The sequence below is a fragment of the Talpa europaea genome (genome assembly GCF_964194135.1).
Source record: "Talpa europaea genome assembly, chromosome: 3".
In the NCBI taxonomy this organism is placed as follows: Eukaryota; Metazoa; Chordata; class Mammalia; order Eulipotyphla; family Talpidae; genus Talpa; species Talpa europaea.
The window spans coordinates 126,203,012-126,229,681 of record NC_140069.1 but is presented as its reverse complement, the minus strand read 5'-3'; the positions used below and the strand labels follow the sequence as shown (position 1 = coordinate 126,229,681).

General features: G+C 38.4%; 1 protein-coding gene across 3 annotated transcripts in view; it reads left to right on the top strand.

The window, feature by feature from the left end:
• Positions 1-26,670, top strand: part of CTTNBP2 (cortactin binding protein 2) — a gene marked incomplete at both ends in the record, with an annotated part of 130,587 nt that overhangs the window by 63,289 nt on the left and 40,628 nt on the right. For 2 of the 3 annotated variants that reach the window (XM_084230950.1, XM_084230949.1), the window contains 5 exons: positions 10,317-11,976; positions 17,879-18,082; positions 19,472-19,571; positions 21,396-21,546; positions 26,261-26,512. In XM_084230950.1, coding sequence (XP_084087076.1) covers positions 10,317-11,976; positions 17,879-18,082; positions 19,472-19,571; positions 21,396-21,546; positions 26,261-26,512 — 2,367 coding nt within the window. Of the gene's footprint in view, positions 1-10,316; positions 11,977-16,326; positions 16,367-17,878; positions 18,083-19,471; positions 19,572-21,395; positions 21,547-26,260; positions 26,513-26,670 lie in introns of all 3 variants that reach the window. The other variant, XM_084230951.1, reaches the window with a different exon arrangement.

Below are 26,670 nucleotides of genomic sequence, written 5' to 3'. Positions count from 1 at the left end.
GGAGACCGAATTACTTACAATTCGAGCATTTATTATCAGACACCAGGCATAGTTCTTTGATAATTCTCAGACACTGGGCCTGAACACTGCCCTGGCCTCTCGAAGCAGAAGAGCTCTGTGCTCATTCATGCATTGGGTCCTGCTGAGACTACTAATAGGAGGGTTAACTGTCGGTAATTTGTGTGCCAGGAAAATTTGGGCAAGAGTCAATTTGGCAAATGGACTGTGCCTGTAAAGCCACTCTGAATAAGCTAATGAGTAACCATTGTGGGGAATTTAGCCCCTGGTACTGTCCTCCTGCTTTTCAGACAGTACCCTAGGGCAGAATGATATTTGGGTTTTTATTATCTTGTGCATCATCTATTAATGGAATTTCTACTCAAATTTCTCCGGTCATTTTATTCATACTTAGAAAGTATAATTTCTAACCCTGAAATTGGAAAGACCTTTTAATTTGAGCAGAGTCTGTAAAAGTAAGAAGCCAAAACAGTAACTAGGAAATCCAGAAGGGAACAATGTGTTTTTCACCAATGAAAAATCTAAACATAACTTTGTGTGTTAGAAGAGTTTCCCTTGCTATCCAAAGTAGAGCCTTCCTATTTGGTATGATTTGGTAGGTTACTTTTTGTGTGTGGAAGTCCTGTTACTAATTTAAATGGAATAATTTTTGAGTGTTTCTAGACAAAAATAAATAATATACCAAATCAAACCAAATAGAAACATTGCAGCTTCTTCTAGGAGGCAGCTCAGTTTAACGAGGTCAGTCACATGGCCGAAGATGCATCAGACAGGATTCATACTTGTGAGATAAGTCAACATTCATTGAGAAAGTAGGAAAAAACCTTTTATTGCTTGAACTACAGCCTGGGAGAGCATGCCTGAGACAACTAGAGGACTCGCTCTTTCCAGCCAGCATCACAGACGAATGCTTGCTGCAGAGCTAGGCAGAGTGGGCGATGTTTCCACTGATGACAGCTGGATACTGTGTACTCCCAGCACCAGAAGGCACCCCACCGTCACTGCTCTGGTCTCCAGGGGTGCCTCCTCTGACCCGGTTCCTTTGCATCTCTCATTGCCTGTACTAAGTGGGGTGCATCTGATTGGCCAAGCTTAAGCCCCATGTCCAACCTCAGCTACAAGAAACAGACAAAGCAACTGCTGGGCATAGTGAACCTTGCAGGGGGAGGAAATGATAAAGTGGAGGATTCTCCTAAGATCTTAGGAGTTTCTAGAAAACTGAAGAAATGCTACTTGGTCTAGAAAGGAACAATCATCATTCCGTTCAATTTGTTTCTTATGTCTCCTCTTCCTATTATAAGTAACTGTACTTTTGTTCTCTCATTTGTATTCCGTACTCTCTACTTTGTTATATAATGGTTGCTTTATAACTTATATAAATACATTTTCATTTTAAGTTGCTTTCCACACTTGATTCAAAGATAGCATGGTAGAGAAATATCTAAAATAACATTTTTAAGAAGAGATTTTAGGATTTTATATATGAATGATTCCAACTTATTCCTAAATCTTTTTTGTATAATTCAGTGTTACATTTCAGAATGCATTTTAAATCCCAGGAGCATTGCAGAGTCAGTGTTAAAGGGATCTGGAGACTGAGTGCTGTGGCTTTAAGCTGAGATGTGAGGAGAGGAGAGACGGATTTAGGTGGCCTGATCCACGTCTTGCATTCCGACTCTAGAAACTAGATCCAGAGGAAGAGGCCGGTGAGAACTCCAGAGCCCACACTCCTGACTGGTAGCTACAGCCCCTATGGGGATGGGGGATTGAATATGTCTTATTGTTATATACTTGTTTACCACAACTGGCCAAGTGGGGTTCGGGGGAGCGACCAGGTAGAGGAGACAAGGATGCAATCAATGAGTGTTAATAGATTTGGGAGGATCTAATAAGGAATACAGTTAAATGTCATAAGAGCAGTTTGTGGTTGTGACAAACATACACTCGGCTTTCTCATTTTGCAAATGGCCATAATTGCTTTCCTCTCTGTTTTCCACATTGAATTAGATCTAATTGCCTTTACATTGCAGCTCTGTACCCACCTACGTAGTTTCCCTCTCATTCTGTAAAAACATTTGTTTGGTGCCTCTCCATTCAGGGCTCCCAGTCTGGGTGCTATTCTTGGAGCAGCCACCCACTTGCTCACTACCAGTGGAGCTGTGTTCTTCCGAACCCTGCCCACATGAGCCATGCTTTGTGCAAAAGGGTTTGGTGCTACTGCTCCATGCACAGTTTTCCTCAGCCACTATGTGAATGTGTTTATGAGTAGGTTAAAACTGGACTGCAGTAATCTTTGTATAAAGGAAGTCTTGGCACTTTTGTATGTAGTAGTATGAGGTTGAATTGCAGGTGCGGGGGGAGGTCCTCTATCCCTACCCCTACCCATTAGGTCCACAGTCTCTGGAGGACTGCCCAGAATTGTCCCAGATTTGGCCATGCGCCCTTTAAAACTAATTGTTTTTGATAGGTCCCCCATCACACTTTAAGCATTTCCTTACTTTCTTGGAGCAAGTAATTCTGGACTCATAATTTCCCTGTCCAATTACTGGAATTAGATATTGTTCCCAGTGGGGAATGAGTTTCCTTTTAAAGGAGCAGTGGCATTTAGAAACAAATGTAGAGGTAGGGAATTATGTATATTTATCATGTCCATATTTATATATTCACACAAATATATATAAATTGTATTTTATTTATCTGTATATCTCTCTGCATCAAACCATGAGTTCATTCTTATTTTGACACCTCTGATTCTAATTCAGAACCATAGGGTTCATTCTTGTCCTTTCTCTACTTAAAACTTTTCCAACAGCAATAAATCTGACTTTCACTCTACTTTAGTATATTTTATTTGCATATTTATTAAAGCCTAGAACACACAGAGATGAGTTTCAGAATTGCTAATCCACACCCCTGGATCGAACAAACATGCAAACCTGGAATTCATTAATGTTTATACCACAAGGAGAGTTTTACATGAAATGAAAGTTATGTATCTTAAGTGTATGATTGATGAGTTTTAAAGTGGATACACTTGTATAATCAGTACCCCTTGTAATACAGAATATTTTCAGCACCGCAGAAAATTTCCAGGAGTACCTCCCCACAAAACTCTTCCCCAACTGAGGCAACCACTGAACACATTTCTGGTCTTTTCCTCATGGCTCAGTCTTGCTGTAATAACCCTTACATGTAGCTGTTCCAAATTTCTTTTTCTTACAAAAATTTGGGATATTCTAAACTTTTCCATTTCCATAAACATTTGAAATCAATTTGCAGGCATAGAAATATAATTGAATCTTTAAACTAATTTGATAAAAATCAATATCTTAACAAAATTGTCTTCCATGATCATAGTATATTTCTTCATTTCATTAGATCTATATAATTCTTTTTAATGTCACTTTATTTTCAGGGCGGTAGTCTGTCTTTTGTTAGATTTACTCCTAAGAATTTTGTATTTTAAATCACGTTTTAATTTTTTTTGAAATGTTTGTTACTAGCTTATAGGATTTCAGTTGATTTTTGTGCATTGACATTGCATCCTGTGACCTTGCTGAACTCCCTTATTAGTTGTTTCATAAGTGGCATATGATTTCCTAGGTAAACATGTTACCTGTGAATAGAGCCTATTTTAATTCTTTCTTCTCAAATGGCCTGTCCCTCCCGCATCATTTGCACTGACTAGTACCTCCAGCACATGTTGAATAGAAACAGTGAGAGTGAACTTGACTACCTTTTTCTTTCCTTGGGGAGCAAATAATCTATTCACCATTAAGTATTAACATAATGTTAGCTGTGTGTGTGTGTGTGTGTGTGTGTGAGAGAGAGCGAGAGACAGACAGACAGAGAGAAGACCCCACCATGTATCTCACTGAGGTTTCAATATTTGTTGAGAGGTTTTTATCATGAAAAGGTTTTGAAATTTGTAAAATGGTTTATATCCTTCTATTGATCTGTATTGTTTTGATAATGATGGATTACATGAATTGATTTTCAAACATTAAACTAACTTGGATTCCTAAGGTAAACTTTAGTAGGTCACCTTTTATTACTTTTCATGTTGTTTGATTCATTTACATAAGGAGTTTGGTCATGAGTGACTATATTTTTTTAAAAAGACTGGTTTTGATATGAAGGTAATTCTGGGTTCATGAAAAGAACCGGAAGCATTTCCCCCTCTGTTTTCTGAAAAGATAAATGTAAGTTTGGCGTTGTTTTTTTGTGACTGTTAGCACAAGTCACCAGTAAAGCCAATTGAGCTAGGAGTTTCTTTGGAGGAAAGGTTATGCTTGTGAATTCAGCTTCTTTAAAACAGATATTAAGCCATTCTAACTTTCTGTGCCATTTTACGTCAATTCTAAATGTTGTATATTTTCAGGAGAATTTGATTTGTTGAATTTATTGCCCCAAAGTTGTAGCTATCTACTTAATATTCAGTAGTTATGTCCCCTTTTATTCCTTTTATTTGTAATTTGTGTTTTTCTATATATTCTTAATCTGACTTTCTGAATGTTTATTTAAAAGTATCATTAATCTTTTAGTTGAAAGGCAACTTTAACATTGTTAATTTCTCTAACATTCATTTCTGATTTATTTCATTTCTTTAACTTTTCCTAGTTTCTTAAGGAAACTAGATGAGTTGAGACAACTCTTCTAATGTGAACATTTAAAGATATAAATTTCTATCCTCTGTTGAGCTACCTTTTTTTTTTTTTTTTTTAACACTGCTGAGGGGAGCAGCAGGCGCGGCAGGAGAGATATGCGCCGCCATGCGGGACCCTCGCCACTGGCCAGGGATTGAACCGGCGCTGCAGAGGCTGCAGGCAGCTGCGCAGCCCAGCGCTCAACCGCTGTGCCACCAGAGGAGGCCCTGTTGAGCTACTTTTTTTTTTTTTTAATAAATTTTATTGTTATATTCCCCATACAATTGCAGCCCCCCCATTCTGACCCCAATCCCTCCCCTCCCACCCCCGCCCCCCTAATAGTGTCTCTGGTTCATAGTTTTTTGTTGATTTTGATTTTCACTTTCTTATAGTTATTCATTTTCCTGGTCCCTTATTTAAGTTTTCTAGATTCCTGCTATGAGTGAGACCATCCGGTATTTTTCTTTTTCCTGTTGAGCTACTTTTATATCCTCTTTTCACCCCACGCCACAGATTTTGGTATGATGTATTATTTTTATACAGCCCAAAATACATTCTAATTTCCTTTGTGATATTTTTTCTTAAAAAGTTTAATTTTTTATTTTGGATTGTTCTTAACATCATAAGCTATATTTATAATTTCTGCTGTGGCTAGAAAACATCTTGTGAAACTTTAGACTTTTGAAACAGATTTTTGCTTTTTAAAGCTCAGCAACTGCATCTGAAAAGACTATCTCTGTAGTTTTGGGGTGTTATGTTTGAAAATATCAATTAGGTCAGGTGGTTTTTATAGTGTTATTCAGATATATATCTACTATATACTTGAATGAAAGAAGATATTATTTTACTTTATTCCTGGCAATTTTTGCTGCATTTAGTGATAATAATTCAGTCATAATAATTTATATTACAGTTTGTATGTAATATAGCTATATTTTTCTGCTTTCAAATTGTTTGGTTTTGGCAATTTTCCTGTAATGTGGCTAGGTGTGACTTCATGTTTATTCTGCTTTGGTATTGGGGAACTCCCTGGATCTGTAACTGTTTCTTTTTTTTACCAAACTTGTTAAATTTTTGACCCTTTTTTCTTAATACATTTTTCTCCATTCTCTTTCCTCCTTTTGCATCTCAAGTTATGTAGGATTTAGATCACTCTATATTGTTTTGCAAGTCACTGAAGTGTTTTTCCTTTTTATTTTAACCATTTTTATTGTGTTCCTCAAATGGAATAATTTATTTTGCTTTATTGCCAAATTCATTGACCTTTTTATTCTCTCAGATCTGCTGTTAAGCCCATTGAGTGATTTTTATCCATTTTATGTATTACACTTTTCACTTCTACATTTTCCTCTTTTAAATTTCCATTTCTGTGCCAAATCCCCCATATGCTGTGACCTTATTTTCTCAAAAATGGCTGCTTTAAAGTCTTTGTCTACTAATTACAATTTGCATCATCGTAGGTCCAGTGTTTGTGGCCATGTTTCGCTTTACTGTGGATTCCTTAAAAAATTATTTGTCTTGTCATTTTTTAATTGCATGCTAGATATTATGCATATGATGCAGAGATTCTAGATTTCATTATCCTGGGAAGAATGTATTTTGTTCTAATAATCTGGTTAGATTTATACTCTAAACTCTGTCACCATGCAGTTGGCAATAGCTGAAATTTTTGTTCACTTCTCTCCACCATTCAGAAGCCAACTGTGTGATTCATTACAGATTCTCCCCCATGAACAGATAATTCAAGAATCAACCAAGAATGCTGCTAGGGATAATTGTGGCAGCCCAGTTCCAAGCTCTGTTTCCAAATGGGTGTATAATGGGTGCTGTGTTCTTGAGTCTCTGCTGCCACTGCTGTTAGGACAGGGAACTGCCTTCACTTGAAAAGCTATGCAAGGGCAAGTCTTACCCTCCTTTTCAATGGGAGGGGGTACTTCTCTCTTATTTCTACCACTTTCATTGCTTTCCAAAGCCTTCAAATAATTATTTTTTTGTATTTTTTCAAGGGTTTATAATTATCAAAGATAGTCTATATGGAGATATCTGTTAGAGATAGTCTAATAAAAGTTACTTAACCAGTAGTGGACCTTTCTCTGTTATACTTTGTAATTGTTGAGTTATAACCCTGTCTAACTTAGAAAAGCATCCATCTATTGGTTTAATATGATTGATTCTTTAGATCCTTTTCTGCCTCTTCATGTGTTTTCAGAGGAATAAACATTGTGCATAGTGACCCATTTGAAAATAGCTATTATGTTATGAATTGTTACTGCCAGACACAATGGTGTGTGCTTTACATGCCTTGCCTCATTTAATCCTGTAATCACCATTATTGCCCTATTGTGCAGAAAAAGGAACCCAACAGAACTGATCTTTAGAGAGAAAACTTATTACCAAGATCACACAGCTAAGAGGTCAGAGCTTCTCCCTATAATTCTTAATCTCTCGAACAATAATTTTGTCTCAGCCAAATTTATCAAGGAATATTTTATTATAAAAATTATTTTTTAAGTATGGGAGCATGTTTGTATACTGATTAGAAAAAACTAGAAGAAAGGAAGGTATTGAACATTTATAAAAAGCACAGTGATAACGGATGGAGCAAGTCTCTGAAGTGACAGGAGAGCATTAAGTTAATTGCTGAAGCACATCTGACCTTTAACAGATGGAACCTTTCTCCCTTAGAGTGGAGGGAAGGACATATGGGTTGGTGTGGCTCTAAAAAAGCATGAGGGAAGAGACAGGATGTAGAGGCAGTGCATCTGAATTTCTTAATAGAACAATCTGTTAGAGTAGACAGTGAATCAGTAGGATAGTCTTTGGGTGAAATTTTAGGCAGAGATCTAACTTTCCCTGCAGTAAATGGAACTTAGAACTCAGTTGAGTTTAGAGTCAAGACTTTGTTAGGTGCGTAATTGTATGGTTTTTTCTCTGCTTTGTTTTTGGTGGTCAGATTACAAAACATTTAAGTCAGAGGATTTATAAAGCATGAGTGATGGGAGCACAATGATAGAAAAGAATTATGGGTGCTTTTATAGTAATATAATTATCTGTATAACTATATGAAATTAGTTGATTTGATCTGTTGGAAGCTGGTTTACAGTGTGATTTTGAAGTGTAGGATGAAGGTTATCTTAAAAAAAAAAATGTGGTGGCCCACCATGAAGAAATCTCATGTGCAGGATGTATGGTGTGTTGAGAAAAGTTTGACAAGTGGAACCCTGAATGATAACATGATTCTGACACTGATTAACCAGATGACATCAGGGAAATTCCTAACTTGGCCTCGAGTTATTTGCTTTGAAAAATGCAGGCAGTCCTTAAAGTTCTACAAGACATTATATTTCTGCCTTCAGGGGTGAATCATGAAATTCATACTTTAAAAATAGCTGAAAATGGACCTAGTTTGTGCTTTTTCTTAAATTGCTAAAAAAAAAAAAAGTTAATGGGGGCTAATATAGATCTTGAAACTGTCTTTGTGTATACCTCCCAAGAGCTACCTATTATCCAATGCATTTGGAGGAGGTAAATGTGCTTTATTAATAAGTAAAAATTTCTGGCTGGCACCCAGATGACTAATATATTCATATATAAATCCTGTGCATGATGACACACTGTTGTTCCCCAGATCTTCCCTAGCCTATTTAAGAAGTTACCCCCCAATTTTTTTTATCTTGGAATAGTGTATGCGCATAAGTAATCATCTCTTGTTATTGTTGGGACTTATCTATATTCCTGATTACCTATTTATAGGACCCATCCTAAACCTATTGAACTTCTTCAAGGCAGGAACACCCCAAAGTAAATGAATAATACCTCTGACTCTTCCTCGGGCACCAGGGTTTTCGCTCCTTTCCATCCCATAGCTGACTCCACCGGGGTTGGGGGAGAGATAGATGAAGTAAGGGATTCTTGCAGCAGGGTGATGAGAGGAGCACATCCTTAAGCTCATGGATCATGGCAGTATCTCTTTTCTCTGTTATTGATGATGAAAAAATGACTTAAATAAGTACTGGCTCCCTTGATAGTTCATTTATATTTAACATGGCAGTAGGAGGGGTCCTTTCTATGTCCTTAGATGTACCCTAGCCTTTATGGAGATAAGCACTTTATGACCACCGGTGGAATGTTCCTCTGGTTGGGAAGGTGATGCATCTGGACTGACTTCACTGCTGCAGCCCAGTTGGGGTCTGAGTCCTTCATGAGTAGCTGGTGGCAGACACTCCCCTGAAGAGAAGTGAAAAACCCCCAATAATATTTAGAATAGTGCATCTGTGGGGCTGTAAGACCAAAAAGACCCTCTGTTTGGAAGGTTCTTGTTTCTGTGAACCACAATAATTTCATTTGTGACAGTTAATTAAGCACCATTGTGTGTCAGACACTGCTGTAAGTTTTGGGGACACAGTGGCAAAGGACACAATCGCTGTCCTCCTGGAGTCAGGTTCCAGTGGAGCCAGAAGGTGCTAAGCAAGGACTGTGAGTGCAAGGGTGGGAAGGACTGTTGTTTCCAACAGGGCAGTGTAGGCTGCCTCAGTGCGCAGGAGAAGGCTGAGCAGAGGCCTGAAGGAAATGAAGGAGGCCCGCCTCTCAGGCTTTTGAGTGATCTTATGTATATTAGAAAAGTCCATCAGAGACATAAAGGTTTTGAAAAGTTGCTTCTACAGTCATTAATTAGGAATTTTTTTGGGGGGGGCCGGGGGGGGGGGCGGAAGCATATACCCTAGGGGGCCTGTGGCTTGGAGAGCAGATTGCACCTTCCTGATGAGTAGACAGAGCTGAATTTTGACCTCCCTTCCCGCTCCAACTGGTCGCCCTGGTGCAGGAGCCCTATGTGAAGGGAGTGGTTAAATTCCAGGCAGAGAGAAAAACAAGGTTAAAGACCCTGAGACAGGACCAAGTCCAAGAATGTTCAAGAAATACCAGGGAGGCATGTGTGGGATCTCAGCGAGCGGTGGAATTGAAGTAGGACATGAGGTCAAACTTCAGGTTCACTGACATTGGTTATAGTTCTAATGTGTTTTTTTCTTTTTCAGCTCTTCACAGTTTTTAGAGAAATTTCATGTAAGATTTTATGATTTGTACAGCAACCCATCGTAAGGAGATTTTAAAAAATGAAGTGAAGTAATATAGTTAGCTAATATAGGGGTTTAAAAGTTTAACTGAAGTTCTGTTTCCATCACTTTAAATTATACTCTACTGAAAGAGTACTTAAGTAAATTGGAAGCAATATTCTTTTATATCACCAGTTCCCTTATAGAGCTCTCTCTCTCTCTCTCTCTCTATATATATATATATATATATGTACATATATGTATATATAGAGTTGTTTTTTGTTTTTTGTTTTTTAACCAAAGCAGACCTTTCTGAGCTGGCTGCTATGACTTGAGGCATCCAATTGCTGTTCTTTTCTGAAGTCAACTTTAATAGAGTTTTAAAAATCCTCTGATGTGATTTAGATTTTTTTGTGAGATCATTTACATCTATTTTCCCATTTTAATTGAGTCTTTAATATCTTTCATGTTGCAGCACATTTTGTAATAACCCAAACCATGTAATTGTCAAAAAATGGATAAAAATCTCACAAAAGCCCTTCTTTTGGCTACAAAGAATTCTCTGCATATTAATCAGGACTTTCCTGTGAATTTCTTTCAGCTGGAGATGGAAAAGCTTCAGCTCCAAGCCCTGGAGCAGGAACACAAAAAGCTGACCACCCGCCTGGAGGAGGAGCGCAGCAAGAACAAGCACGTGGTCCTGATGCTGGTCAAGGAATGCAAACAGCTCTCGGGCAAAGTCATAGAAGAGGCCCAGAAGCTCGAAGAAGTAATGGCCAAACTCGAAGAGGAAAAGAAGAAGACCAGTGCATTAGAAGAGGAACTCTCTGCCGAGAAGCAAAGAAGCACAGACATGGAAGCTCAGATGGAGAAACAACTCTCTGAGTTTGACACCGAACGGGAACAGCTTCGTGCCAAGCTGCACCGAGAAGAAGCACATACCACTGACCTCAAAGAGGAGATAGACAAGATGAAGAAAATGATTGAGCAACTGAAAAGAGGAAATGACAGCAAACCAAGCCTGTCTCTCCCCCAGAAGACAAAAGATAGGCGTTTGGTCTCCATATCAGTGGGAACAGAAGGACCTATGACCAAGTCTGTTGCTTGCCAGACAGACCTAGTGATAGAAAGCACTGACCCTGGGAAGAAGTCGCCTTTGACGGTGCCTCTAAAGCCTTCCACAGGCAGCCCCCTAGTTCCTACAAATGTAAAAGGGAATGTGTGCCCCAATGCCGCATTGGTGAGACCAGGTATTGACAGGCAGGCTTCCCACAGTGACTTGACGGGCTCTACCCCGCCCGCCGTTCCACCTCCAAGTGCACACAAAGTTGAGGAAAACGGACCGAGCCCTGGCTCAACAGCAGATGTAACAAGCAGCACACCACCCCTTCCTAGTAACGCCGCCCCTCCTGCCACGCAAACGCCAGGCACAGCTCCCCAGAGCTACTCACAAGCTCCACCTGTGCACAGTTTACAATCACCGTGTGCCAATGCAGCTCTGCATCCAGGTCTAAACCCACGCATCCAAGCAGCAAGATTTAGGTTTCAGGGCAATGCTAATAATGACCCAGACCAAAATGGAAATACCACCCAAAGTCCTCCATCAAGAGATGTCTCCCCTACAAGTCGTGACAACCTAGTGGCCAAACAACTAGCTCGGAATACCGTGACCCAAGCACTGTCAAGATTTACAGGCCCTCAAGCAGGAGCATCCCCAAGGCCTGGAGCGTCCCCCACGGGGGACGTTGGCCCCTACCCTCCTGTGGGTCGGACCAGTTTAAAGACTCCTGGTGTAACACGAGTTGACAGAGGAAACCCGCCTCCTATCCCTCCAAAAAAGCCAGGGCTCTCCCAAACTCCTTCTCCCCCACACCCCCAACTCAAAGTTATTATGGATAGCAGCAGGGCCTCCAGCGCAGGGGCCAAAGTTGATAACAAAACTGTAGCTTCGCCTCCTTCCAATTTGCCACAAGGGAACAGGGTAATAAATGAGGAGAATCTCCCTAAATCATCTTCCCCTCAGCTGCCACCAAAACCATCCATAGATTTAACTGTGGCACCTGCAGGCTGTGCCGTTTCAGCCCTGGCCACGTCTCAGGTGGGTGCCTGGCCTGCTGAAACCCCTGGACTGAACCAATCTGCATGTTCAGAAAGTTCCCTTGTCATTCCCACCGCCATTGCCTTTTGCTCTTCCATAAGTCCTGTTAGTGCCTCATCCTGTAGAACAGGTGCCTCAGACAGCCTCCTGGTAACAGCATCAGGTAAAGGGATTGAAATATTATATCCATTTTTAAGAATGCGGTCTGTCCTCTCACTTTTGCCTTAATTTCCTTCACATTGCCTTGAAACTTTTTTTTTTCATTTGATACTTTTTCCCCTTATTTCTTTCTTCTTCTTTTTTTTTTTTTTAATTTTTCTTTGAAGGCTCCGGGGTATGGTGATTCATCTTGCTAAATGAATTGTGGTTTCATTATGCTAAGTGCTTTCTTCTTTCAAAATAATCTGAAAGTAGTGGTTTGGAGCACATGGAGACATTAATTTAGAGAGAATAAAGCATTTCCATGGGAGGAAATATTACCCCTTTCTATTAAATATTTATCTCACAAGACTTCCATATTAGCATGGCATCACCGGACAGACAGTATGTGTTCTGTCTCTTCTGAGATGACAGTTTAAAGGATGTGTTCATGTAGCATGAACACCACTGTCTTCCTTGGATGAGCAAATTGATCAGATGTTCTGAAATGGAGATAGTCTAAGCTTTAATATGAGTTTGCTGTTGTGTTTTAACTTGTCTATTTATAAACATTAGTTCTAGCTTTAGTTTATTTCAAAACCTTTCCTCTGATCAAGTTGCTGTCTTCCAACTTGGAGCAGAGGTGGGGAGCAGAACACATAGGGTATATGAGAAAAGGTTTCCATTGCAGATATTATTTATGAAGTTGCTTAATCTGGGGCTCTTGAACAAAGAGGTCCAGAAGGAATTGGACTTTCTCCCTTTGTTCTGAGGTACTAGACGAGAGGGTGATGCTTATTGACCCAACTGGATTGGTCATCGCGGAGTAAATGTGGTTCTAATGTAACATAACAGTCTCAAAGTTCTGCTGAAACCTGGGAGGAGTCTCTCTGATCATGAAATCTTAGTGGAGAGCACAGACTATTGGTACCAGTGCAAAGAAACTTGAATTAAAGCTTTCAGGCCAGTGCTATTTAAAACTTAGTTGGGGAGAAAAACAGGTGGTAGTGTGCTTGCTAATTATCAGGTAATGAGAGCAGCACACTAGGACTTATGTAGTAATTATATGCTGTCTTCTTGAAATTAAGCTGCTTGAGAGTCTAGGTTCATATTTTGAGGGCAAAATAGGGAAGGGGAAACAGCAGGGTCATGGATGTCAGTAAGGTCTGTGTTGGGTCTTCATTTACAGCTGAAGATTTTTGCTGATTTTTCTTGAGCAAGTTTTCTCTTTTAATATGGAGTTTGTGGCCTTAAGTGGGAAAGGGTGGCGGGTAGTATTGAGTATCCTAATATGTGAAAGGAGCTTGGTGTTGCACTTAGGATCGCGTGACTGATGAATACATAAAGGTGATCTTACCGCTTCAGGAGTGTTGAAATTTTTGTTTAGAAATCTTGTTGATGAATTTGTGTAATGTTGAACATTTCCCTTGAGAACTGAGGTTAGTATTATTTTGTGATATCTTTACAGCATTCAGCATTCCATAGTTTTTATCCCAAAGTTTTCATCCCATAGTTTTTCCTGAACGGGACAGCCCTTCTCACAGCCTAAAATGGTGTTGGCTGTTTCCTGTGAATTCAGTTCTCTCTCAAAGGGATGGGAGTGGGGGGGTTGCCACCATTCAGAAGAACCAGAGAATGTGCTGTAATGTCTTAAAACAGTCTCACAGCACAAGTCCCAAAAAATAAATAAATAAATAGGAGCAGTGTCAGTGCTGTTGACATAAATGCATGGATTATAAAGCAGAAAACCCTTCCCAGGATATATAAATTTTTTCAGTTTTTCAAAAATACCAGACCATCTTTGATTTGATTCCTTCATGCTTTGCCAGTTGTTACATTGATAATTACTATGGTCCGGGGTTCAACTGCTAATACCCTTTGGTTTCTGTGGAAAAGCTTTGAAACTACTATCCATGACTGAGAAACATTTTTGCCAGCAAGATTGTAAATTAACCTTTAAAGACAGATTTCGTAGTCCATTATATATTCACCAGACTGTCCTGCCTAGGATACAGAAGAATATTGAATAAAGGACCTATAAGCCTTCTGAAAAATACCGTATGCTAATGTCCAGAGAGCAAAAGGGTATAAATAGTGAGGCCAAAGAAGTAGCCCCTGACTATCCATGAAACTGGTTCCTCATTTTCTAGTCTGATCCCCAGAACTACAGGACTGCCTCTGGAGGGATTGTGTTGTGATTATAAGATGTGGCTTATTAGAGGAAATTAAGGCAGGGCAAGTTGTCAGTCATTCAGCAACCGTTTACTGAGGATCTAGTCTGTTTGGGGAATCAATCTGTTATTACAGTTACATGATGGAGGTATGTAACTCAACTGGGGGGGTAGGTCAGCCTAAACTTTCCAAAGAAGATGCAGGATTTCAACTCTTGTTTTCCACATAGATTGCCTTACTTTTACCCCATATCCTTTGCAACTAGGGTGCACCAGCACTCTCTTCATTCTGCTTCTTAACCTATCTGTGCCTGGGTAAGTTTGTGCCTCTCCAGATCATAAGCTCATTGAAGGGTATTAATCTTCTAAATAGCCACTAATGCCATTGTGGTTGGTAAGAGCAGTGCATAGGGACAGAGCACATCGGCCTCCTACCTGTTAAGACATCTGTTACAATTTCGGTGATGTAAAGAGCACTGGATTGAATATAAAAAGGCAAGGGTAGTCCATTTCTGGCCTTTGCTAGTGTCACCTTGAACAGCAAATTCTCTGAGCCATTAATTTCCCATCTCAAAATGAAAACAACAAACCAAAAAAAAAAAAATTATTAGTTCCAAAGTAAAAGATTTGTTAAACTTGGCTTTTGGATTTTAGAACAGATTACTACCTCTCTCTCCTTGGAGAGCCTCTAGATTCCATGATCTTTTAAACTTTGTTTCTGTGTCAGCTGATACCTGACATACAATTATAATTAAAGCACCAGGGAAAATTGGAATGATCAGAGATACCATTTTAATGAATGGTGTTATAATTACCTTAGCTTTTTAAGCAACTTTTATGGCCAAATGTTCATTTTAAATAACATTTTAAATTCCAAGTGAATGAGAATTTCTTGTTTCCCCTGAACTGGTCAGATAAACACATTTTAACAGTTAGATGAACAGAAACCTAAATCAGAAATCACGCAAGCAACTGAGTTTCCATACCCTTGGAACTTTTTTTTTTCTATTTTGTTTTGTTTTGTTTTTTTAATGGAGTTTATGTAATTTGGTTCAGACTTTTTCCCTTAAATATATATTTTGAAAATGAACATCCATATATAATTGGATTGAAGGCTAAATCAGAAAATGAGATGATCTAAGCTATGACATTAACCTGCTCCACACTCTGAAGCTGATGCCAGAAGCTGTTCTCAGCTCCTTTCCCGTCTGCCTTTGCACGCCCTGTCTGCTCCCTTCCTCACTGCATGCTCTGGAGATGCTCACCTTGACTAACGATTGCATACGTCACTCCGAAGCCGAATGGTCGTTTTCTAACATGTATGACATCAGGTCTGTTCTGTCATTACTTAACCAGTTAACTAAATATTACCAATGTTATCATTGTCAGGAATTTCAAATGAGCAGTAGTCTCAGAGTGAAGTTATATTTTCCCATACTTACAGCAGGACTTATTGAAAGAACTTAAGCTTGTATGTGCTAGAGAAAATTGGAAGTGATAGTAGAGATATTATACTTAAAGAATATTTTGTAAAATAAATTTTTAAATTCTTAAATTTTTAAAATCACACTGCAATCCTTTAAGAAAATAAATACATTCTGCTGTAACGTTGCTTAACTGTGAACTCTGAAACTCTTGAGGAGTCTAAAGAGTGCAAAATGATTTGAAGAAAATATTTTATCTTGCAGATAGGTTAGCTTTAACGTAGGGTTTCCCAAAAATATCCATAACTGAGTATTTCCATATAAGGCAATTAGAAGGCCTAGAATTAGAGTGGCTACAATTATAGTGCATGTAAGGCCTAGAATTATAGTGAAGAAATAAAAATGGTAACAAATCCCCAAAGAATAGCAAACAGTTTAATAGATACTTGTTGATATTCTTTAATGGATATCAATAACCAAGACTCTTTGGATGAGATAGAGGGAGGTGGGGGAAATGAGTGTAGCCAGAGGGCTGGGTTGCTGTAGAGGGAATTGGTGGGAGAGTGGAAGAGAGAGACAGACAGGCAGACACCACCTTGCTTGAGCCAGATTCCTTCCTATTCCACAGAGGACCAGTGCGATGCCTTCACATTGCCTTTGTGTTTGCTTTGCAGTCAAGGTTTTAAACCTTGGTGTTTATAATTTCTCTGTTTATCATCCATTTCTAATAAGTACTGATTTAATTTTTGTGGGCTTGTTTTTTTTTTGTTTGTTTTTAAGAAAATACAAAAGGTAAAATGTACCAGAGAGGAGCCTTCTTGTAAGTATGAAGTAAAAATACTCTTTTTGTAAGAAGAGCTAATATCAGTGGGAAATACAGACCTTAGATAAATATTTAATTGTATAAGCATTTGAATTTTCTATGTCATTGCAGTCTTTTAGGGTAAAAACACTAAATTATCCATGGACCCAAATAATTAAGAAAATATGTACTATCCAGCTTTTAATAAGAAGTCTAATTTTATACATTTTGGGGCCTCTTTTTAAAGAATGGTTAAAATGCTGAGAAATCCTTTGATACAGACCTTTTTAATATTTATTAAAATAAAGGTCAATAATTTAAGATTCACTTATAAGAATTTTTTACATATTAATATGACACCCATATATATATATATATATATTTAGAATTTTATACTGATATCAGTGTGCAGGAAGTATAAAAGATCAATCTATTGTGTCTTGCTGGAGAGAATGCTGATACAGGTAGAAAGTTACCCCAAAGAGTGAGAATGTACACCTGTACTCCCCATAGGCACACCAGCATTACTTTATGGTATTTGGGTCTCCATAAGGAGGAAAGTAAATGACTTATTTAGAAAGTTAATTGTATATAAGCATAATACACAAAATATATAATCACATTAAATAAACATTTTTACTTTACTGTTTTTACAGCCTTTTGATCAAGGAAGAATTCAGAAAATTTTCCATGCTATTTGCAGTCGACTTCACATACTTAACAGATTCTCTTCTAAAGCTGCTAAATACTGATGAGAAATATCTAACTATAATAACTTTTATGATTTTTGTTAAAACCATATGGTAGAGTGTCCCGTTTTATTGACTGATTAAGTTTCTGGTACACATGTTGTAAAGATGGCCAGATGATAAAGTCTTCAAAATTTTGCAGTGAATATTTGTGCTAGTATATTCTAATCCAACTGTCTGTTGCACTTCTGTGAGCTCTTGAGACTGATTAGTGATTTTCTCTCCCTGCTTTATTTCTATTCCCAAGTAAGAGAATTTAAGGAATGTAAATGGATTCCTTGACAGTATTTGGTCCTTCTTAATGGTTTATGTGAAATATGTACCTTGGAAAGCTTTAAAGGGGGAGATTTCTTAAAACAATTTCTGTCTTATACCTGCAGTTATTTGTGTAGCTTTCCAGATTGATATGGAAATTAATTGAGTCCTATACATAATTTTAAAATTCAAATTGTTTTACAATCTTGAGGAAATTGGACTTTTGAAATGAGACTGCCATCTTAGTTTCCTTAAAGCCAATCTCCACTTTAACCCTTATCTGTGTAAGACTGACAACTAAAAATAATTTGTTACTATGTATGTTAATTAAATTGGTAGCAGATAAAAGATCTGACATAACAATAGAGATTTGTGTTAAGTAAATATTAACGATTGATAATGTTAGCAACCACATAATCCTCTAAGGATACGTGTTCACGTGTCTCTGTGTGTGTAATTCAGAAAGGAGTAGGTAATCTGTCTTTTCTCCTTGCTCCTATCTAACTAGGGTCACTTTAACCCACAGGCTGGTCACCCTCCCTAACCCCTTTGCTAATGAGTGGTGGTCCTGCCCCCCTGGCTGGCAGGCCCACCCTTCTTCAGCAAGCTGCTGCCCAGGGAAATGTCACTTTATTATCAATGCTGCTTAATGAAGAAGGACTGGACATTAATTACTCCTGTGAAGATGGCCATTCTGCCTTGTATTCTGCTGCTAAGAATGGACATACAGGTAAAGAGGATGGAAACTGACTTCATTCTATATCTGCTTGCCAAAGGATGGAGAGTCAAAGGCACTTGAGACCATTGTTATGAGCAAAAGATTCATTTGGTTTCAATTTCCTTTCATATATAGTAATGGACATTTTTCCCCCCCATGAGATTTAATAGATTTTTGTGAGCATTAAAAAAAAATTCAAAAGTAATGTAAAATTTCACTGCAGCCAGTAAGAAGTAGTGTATGTTTTATGCACAAGGAAATGTAATTATGTCTGTAGAAAATTTAGGTCTAGTAACTATAAAGCGTGCTTTAGAAAACAGTCCTCCATCTGTGATCACTTTGGTCAGGACAAAGTAGCCCTAATTTGTCTGTTAGAGATTACTGAAGTGTCTAAAGTCAAGACATTTGTTTCAGTGAGGAAAAGTTTTTGTATTTAGGAAAGGTTATGGGTCTAAAGTTGTTTTGTATGTGGAACAATTTATAGTTACCTTTTTTTTTTTAAGAGAAACGAGACAAACAGCTATAAAAGACTTATTGATGAGAGATAGGAATTATTCTTGTTCCTTAAAATGCAAATCCTGTAGTCAAATATACTAAAACATATGGTATTGCAAAAAAAAATATGATTTGACTGCAAAGGCAAAGTCAAGTAAGACTGCATAAGTAAGTTTTGTGATTGTTGATTTATTCAAATTTATTCAAATTCAAAATGGCTTAGCTGGAAGTTTTCAGAACTTCATTGTGTTTGAGTGAACTAAATAGAATATCTGGTAAGCTAAGGAGATAGCATATTATTTTAAAAGTTTTTTTGGAATTCTTTGTTTTAAAAACACTATAGTAATAATCTTTAATGCAGAGAAATTGAATCTAGTAAATAAAATGAGAAACGAGGTCTAAGTGATATTTATGTGTCACAGTCATAAATTACTATGGATTCTTCGCATTCTTGGAATTAGTTTGATCACAAGAAAGCATATTAAAGATTAAATAGAACATTACAAAGTAAAAATTTATTTAAATGCAAAGAATGCTATTGAATTTGCATTTATGAAATGAATTTGGTTCTCCATCCAATCACATGATTGGATGTTATTGGTGGGAAAATCTGGTAAAGCATTTTTTTGACTCATGACAATCCTTCACTTATCAGCCACTCTTCTCAATAGACCAAAGAGAAAAAAAAAAAGTGTCGGTAAGTCTGGGGTATTCCAAGTCCTGGGGAAAAGAGGCTTTTTTGCATATAAAACAGCCTGTGGAATTTCACATCAGTTGTGATGGAGCTATGAACTGAATGGGTTGGGAGTGGTCCTTTGGGGTTAGCCTCTCTCTCCAACTTGTATAGGATTTGCTCATCATAACTCTAAGTGGGGAATTTAAGTGGCTCTCTATTAAAATCCACAGACTGTGTGAGATTGCTGCTGAACGCAGAAGCCCAAGTCAATGCTGCTGATAAAAATGGCTTCACGCCCTTGTGTGCTGCAGCTGCTCAGGGACATTTCAAGTAAGCACTGTTTTTAATCCTTTTTTTTTAAATTCCCTATTTTTAAAAAAGCCTCTTTATAGTTTGCACACATTTTTGCTCTGGCTGAATGTATAAAGTACTACTTATAATCCATTGGCAATTCGGTTTAATGAAACATATTTGGGGATTTAAATGCAAAGTGAATTTCTTTCTTAGAAGACAGTCTATTTCATAGTATATCAAAGTATGTATGGTAATGTAATGGACTATTAAAGACTGGTGTTTTCTATTTTCCACCATTCCAACACACACAGAAACCTTTTTATTTATTTTTACCTTTAAAATAATAATTTTATTGAGATATAATTCACCTGTTTAAAGTAGTTTTCAATTTTAGTGAAACCTTTTTATTTAAAGTGGCAGTAAAAGTGAAACATAAGTTATTGGTAATAATCTTAGTAGCAATTTATTGATTATTAAATCCCACCTTGATTTATCTTTAAAGAAAAAAACTAAAGCAGTAACTTTATATACACATATAGCAAAGTCAATTAGTTAAAAATATATAGCTTTAGCAATGATCTCATCAGTGACTTAGTTGAACAGAAGCATGACTTTAAAAATTGAGTCACTTTACAACAGAGATAACTTGCTCCCTGTGTGCTAAAATAGCTGGTTGTGGGGGAATACACACTATTTTCAACTTACTATCTTGATAGAAATGTTATTTAAAATTCAGGTCCTTACAATATCGGTTTTTAGATTCACACTAATTTTTTTAATTTAAAATACATTCTGAAAGCATAGTGTTATTTTTTTTCCTGCTTGTCTAATGCATATTTCATCACTCTCAGTTTGTTTTTGAGGACCAGAGAGACTGATTTTGCTGTTACTCTTTGCCCTTATCCTGAGTCCTCCAGAATGGATTTCTTCTTGTGAGCTCTGCTTTTGTCTTTACTGTCACTGGGACACTTGTTTGGCTACTAACAGTCCTGGGAATGGAGGCCTGGAGAGCTCTACATAAGGAAGGACACCAGGGACTTGATTAATTTAAATATATGTGAAATACACATCAGTATGTAAATTATTTTTAAAATGTATGGAAACAAATCAAATGTTGCCAAGGAAAGCCAAGGAAAAAAATGCATCTGAGTCAAAGAACAAAGATAATAAGAATTGCTACTTAATTTATTATGATTTAGCCCTTCTAAAATAAGTTTTTGCTTGTTTAATCATTCAAACTTAATCTCTAGGTGATTAGCTAGTTAGTAAGTGGCCAGAAATCTTCAATTTATCCCCTTTTTTTCCTTCTTGATTCTCAAGGCAATGAGTTTCTGCTTAGCTGTGTCTTTCCCCCCTCAACTAGCCCATTTCAGGAGCTAGGACGCCTTGTAGTCTTTTCTCCCCAAGGCAGCTCTGTTCTGCCCCCCTTCCGCCTTTTATAGTAGAGGCACCTGGTGCCCTGCTGTCTGCACTATTTATAATTATTTTTTCAAGTGAAAAGCTCAATGACTCAGCAGCCTGACTCTTTTTCAGGGTTCAAACTATTTTGAATCACAAATAATATATATGTCAAGTACAATTAAACCATTCATCCTAAAAGGTTAAAAATATTCCAAGGACTTCACTTTTCCAAGGTGGTTAAGAAAAGTGTTATAAGCCAGGTTTTAGCACTTGATCAAATTTGCTGTTCTATATTTTCACACACACACATACATTTTTACATATATGTAAATAAAATAACTAATGTATATCAAGATATGGGATTGTTTTGGCATTGTATTCTGTATTTAATATCTTGGTCAGTTGGTACTTAAGAAATCATAGCCAGGTCTTAGTAATTAATCATAATTTTGTTTTTAGGTGTGTAGAATTATTAATTGCATTTGACGCTAACATTAATCATGCTGCTGATGGAGGACAGACACCTCTATACCTGGCCTGTAAAAATGGAAATAAAGAATGCATTAAAATCTTGCTAGAATCTGGAACTGACCGAAGTGTGAAAACCAGAGTGAGTATCAGTTTATGGGTAATCCCATAATTTACATTGTGTCTGCAAACTTGTAAAAAGGCAAAATATATTGAAACAGCAGTTGGTTTGGTTTTAGGGTATCAAGTATGGACAATCTGTTTGAATCTGATGATTAAAAACCTTCTCTATTAACTTAACCAGCCCTTATCCTTCGAACTCAGATGATTTAGTTATAAAACAGGAAATGAACACCTGTGTCCTGACTATTTTCAGAACCAGGGGACATAGTGAAGGTGGAGGTTTGTGTACATTCAGCAAATACTAGCTGAGCATCAGCTATAGTAGGGACAGGAGAGACAGCAGCAATCAAACAGCCCCTGCCCTCATGGCTCTTGCTTCCCTTATGGACATGGAGCACTAAACAAATCTGTGAATAAATGGATTTGGGGAAATGAGAGTACTGGGAAGAGAGGGTAACTTTAGAGGAGTTACAGAAAGGTCTTTAGGGAAAATGTGGCAGTTGAGCCAAGCCCTGAAGGAAGTGAGGACATGGGCCATAAAGAGACAAGGGTGGCAGAGTGCCAGGCCTGAAGAACAGTGAGAGCAAAGTTCTGAACTGGAAGGTTGGTGGCACCCTCAGCCTATCCCCTGGAGGTGAGGGTAGCAGAGGCCAGCCACAAAGAGCCTTGGGGAGGGCCACCAAGGTGGGTTGCTCTTAGATGGTTTTGAACAGAGCAAGAACCTGAACTGACTCATTTTCAAGAGAATCACTTAGCCGCAGAGCTGAGAATAAACTATGGGGCAGAGCAGATTCAAGGAAGCCTGTCAGGAGTCTGTTTAACCCAGTGGAGAAGTAAAGGGTGGCTTGGAGCAAGGTTGAGGGGTGGAAATGGTGGGAAATGGAGTAATTTTGGACATACTTTCGAAGTGCATTATATCCTTTTAAAAACTATAGAATAAACTATGACAGAGGTCGTCATGGGATGATAGAAAAGTATCTCATGGTTGAGAAATCAAATTCTGAAATCAAACCTGGTGGGCCTGAACCTTGCCTCTACAAAACTTTGTGGACCTTGGGCAAGTAATGTTACTTTTCTGTGCATTTGTGGGCACCTCTACAAATGAGGCCAGTAGTATAACAGCACTTTCAGGGGTATTAAAATGAAATGAGCTAATCTCTGTGAGTAGTTGGCATAGTGCCTGTGATAACTCTAAGCAGACCATAAACATTAGCTGTGACCGTGGGCTTTGTCATCATCACTGCCGCCACCGGTACTAGTTCTGAGCTGTGTTATATGTGAACAAAACCAAGTTTGGTGCCCATTGCTGGCACTTAGAGGGGAGTTAGTTGTGCTCTCTGTTTCGGTTAGGACTGGGGCTTGTTATCGCTAACATTGTACAGCACCTCACAATCTGGGATCTCTGCCTAATTTGCCTCAGAACTTGAAACGTTGTATGTAGAAGTCCACAGTGAAGCCTGACGTGTTGATGCAACTGTTGATATCGCACCACGCGGTTGTAACGTCTCCTGTATAAAGTGCACAGGTGAAGTCAGAGATTTAGGAACTGAAGGAATTTAGAATCTGATACACAGAAGAGACCTGGGGTAATACATCCGGTTCAGCCACACACAAATGCATAAGAATAACACTTCTCAATAAGCCTTCCAAAACTGGTTTTTCTCACTGTGTTGTGACACACTCACAGACACACTGACATGCTTATCTCTCACAAGGGCCCAAGTGACAGCGGGAGGAATTAAGGAGCTTCCACCCTGATCCACCCTTCACTGGACTCAGGCTCATTGATTTTTGTAACTGCAGCTTCTCAGAATGTTAAAGGTGTAACAACCACCACCCTCCAAAACGTATTCCTGATGAAAAACAAGTATAGACTATTTATTTTTAAAGATTTATTTATTTATGCATAGAAGAGCTGGGGTACAGGCCAGAGATGCAGGGGGCTAGAGGATTCACTGGAGACAGAGTGGGGAGCAGAACAGGCAGACTGACTGAAATATACTGCTGAGGGGAGCAGCGGGCGAGACAGGAGAGGTCTGCCTCACCATGTGGGTTGCTCCCTGGCCGGCTGGGGATCAAACTCATGTTGCAGAGGCTGTGGATTGCTTCATAGTGCGGTGCTTTACCCCTTGTGCCACCAGGGAGGCCCCCTTTTTTAATTTCCAAAGATTATTGTAGCTAGGATCTCTTCTATTAGTAGATAATTAGCCGTATTGTATATGCATTTCACAGAAGACAGCCTTAAAATTTTTCTAGGATAAAAAAGATACATTATGTATTTTGCAGATTACTTTTAGATCCTGTTTTTCTTAAATAATTCCCCAAAGAGAACCAATAATTTGTGGTACTACATGGCATTATATAAGCTAAGTGCAAACATTTTCCATTGAATTCTGTTGCTAGAGCTTTTTGGGGAAAAGTCTTTTCTGTTTAATTTTTCAATCTAAAAAATAATTCACCATTACATTTCATGTTATTTTATGTTTCATCTAAGAAATATGTTTGTTATATACTTCAACCTTACATATGAAAAATGAATTTTATATCATTAACCTGAATGAAAAATAACTGGTGAAACATAAAAATATAAATCACATCTAATTCATTAGAGAACATCCATGACTCAAACTAGTTGATAATGAGCTGAACAAAATTTTTAAAAACATAAGAGACTCTAAAGTAGAGATAAACAGCGTAATTGATAGAGGATCTCCAGGGAATAATTATTTCTTATGATTTTTCAATAAGAAATCAAAGGAGGATGGATGATTGATACAGAGGAATAAAACATATTACCTAAATAAGACAAAAATAAGCTTTTAGACATTAAGACTATAGTCAGACTATAGCCAGAAGACAAGGTGGGGAGAGGATAGTGGGTAAATTGGTAAAAGGAGTCAATTATATGGGGAAGGTTAGAATTGGACTTTTAGTGCTAAACTTAATGTAGTATTTATGGATGTTGATCTTTAATGATGTATACCTAAAATGCATATTGTGTTCGAAAGCAGTGTTACCTCAATGAAAAATTATAATAAAGTTTTTCAGGAACTCCTAGGTGGCTTTTGTAGTGTAATTTAGAGAAGGACAAAAGCTCTTAGACCTTTGATACCTGAGTAAGGCTGATATCCAGCCAAGTAAAGATCTCTCCAGGCCAATAGAGAACCAGCCATGAAATGCTTCACCTAGCTGAGCTCACCCTAGAACCAAACGGTATTCTGGTTACTACCCAGCTCTGTGGTCTGGTCTAAGCCAGGTCGACTTCATTAGTATAGGATATAGAGCCAGGAAAAAAAGCCATCTGTCAGGACAGCTTTAGCAAATGACCTGATGACTCAGTCAAAACTGTAGACTGCTACCACTTACTGTCTGTTTTTCTCCCTCTTTTCTTCCTATTATTTTCTTTAAAAGTGTGCTATAGCTCTCTGAAATATTTTTAGTATAGCAATATGGAAAAGTAGGCCAAAGTAGAATAAAGGTAGAAAAATAAACTAGAGCCAAAATGCAAATCACCAAAACAACGCCTAGGGGTTTTTTTGGATGAAAATCATAAAAATCCTATGATGACTAGTGCCTGAGTAGAAGAAGGCAGACCCGTTTCTATATAAAAAAGAGGGGGAATAAGATTTTCCTAGTATAGCACTTATCAAACTTTAGTGCATCAGAATCACTTAGCAGGCTAGTTAACACACAGTTTCGGAGGGTTTTACCCCTAGAGTTGCTGATTCAGTAAGTCTGGGGTGATAATCACCCCAATTTGCATATCTAACAAGTTCCTGGTGACTCTGACACTGCTCACTTAGGTGACCACTCCTGAGACCCACTGCCATAGAGGAGAGTTCTGAGTCTGCCACACCTACCAGGTTGATGGAGGCATCAAAGGGATACAACCTAGAAAGCGGGCCCGGTGATATTAGTTGGAGCATTTCCTAAGCTTGCATTTATTCATATCCTACTGCAACCATGGAACACCCAAAGAGCCCCATAGACATCCCCATGAAGTTATTTGATGCTTTTCCCCCTATATGTCTGCCTTTTTACTATTATCGAGACTCTGCTCTTCTGAAACCAGTGGCATAAAATTTTAGGATCATTAGAGTCAGGACTCCATCCTCTAAGTAAAACTGGCATATAATAGCTTTCATCTAGTACTGCACTAATAACAATACACTCGAATATACATCTTAAAAGCTCTCCTCAGGCTAAAATTCTCTCTGGTAATATAGAGGATTTCACTTACCATACCTGCTCACACCGAATGGTTAATTGTCAGGTGGGAATTCCTACACACCAGCAAACATGAGTCATGGGAGTAGGAAATGCAATGACTGACAGAGCTCAGATCACTTGGCATAGCTCCTGAGTGATCTCCAGGATGGAGTGCCTGCTGTTCCCAGCTCAGTGGTCCATGCCCAAGAACATTTTTGAAGAGAAATTTTTTTAAATGATTTATTTTTGAGTAGGAGAACTGGGGTGTAAGACAGAGGTGTGGGGGGCGAGAGGATTCGCTAGAGACAGAGTGGGAAGTAGAGCAGGCAGATCTATTGAAATACACTGCTGAGGCGAGACAGGAGAGGTCTGCCGCGCCATGTGGATCAGCTCCCTGGCCAGGGATGGAATTCATGCTGCTGTTGTGGTAGCCCTGAGACTTAACCCCTAGGCCACCAGGCAGGCCTCTCAAGAACTTTAAATTACACTGTTCTCAACCCTTTCTCCCTGGATTTTATTTTCAGGATGGCTGGACACCAGTTCATGCAGCTGTGGACACTGGCAATGTGGAGAGTCTCAAGCTTCTTCTGTACCATAGAGCACCAGCTCGTGCAAACCCTTTGAATGCAGGGGAACTCGAGCCAGGTGTCTTTGACTTGGATCAAGAAGAGAGTTCTGAAATCACGTCTGAGCCTGTCATTCCCGCAGACCTCATTAACCACGCCAATAGAGAGGGCTGGACTGCTGCCCACATTGCTGCTTCAAAAGGCTTTAAGGTGTGTGGTAGCCGCTAGCATCATTACATAGTTGTTATGCATTGAGAGGCAAAGGCGTGCACTATTGACGTGTGCACTTAGCTGAATAAGATGATTAGTGACCAATATAAACTGACTTTATACTATCCAGCAGATAGTTATGGCAAGTACATAAGACT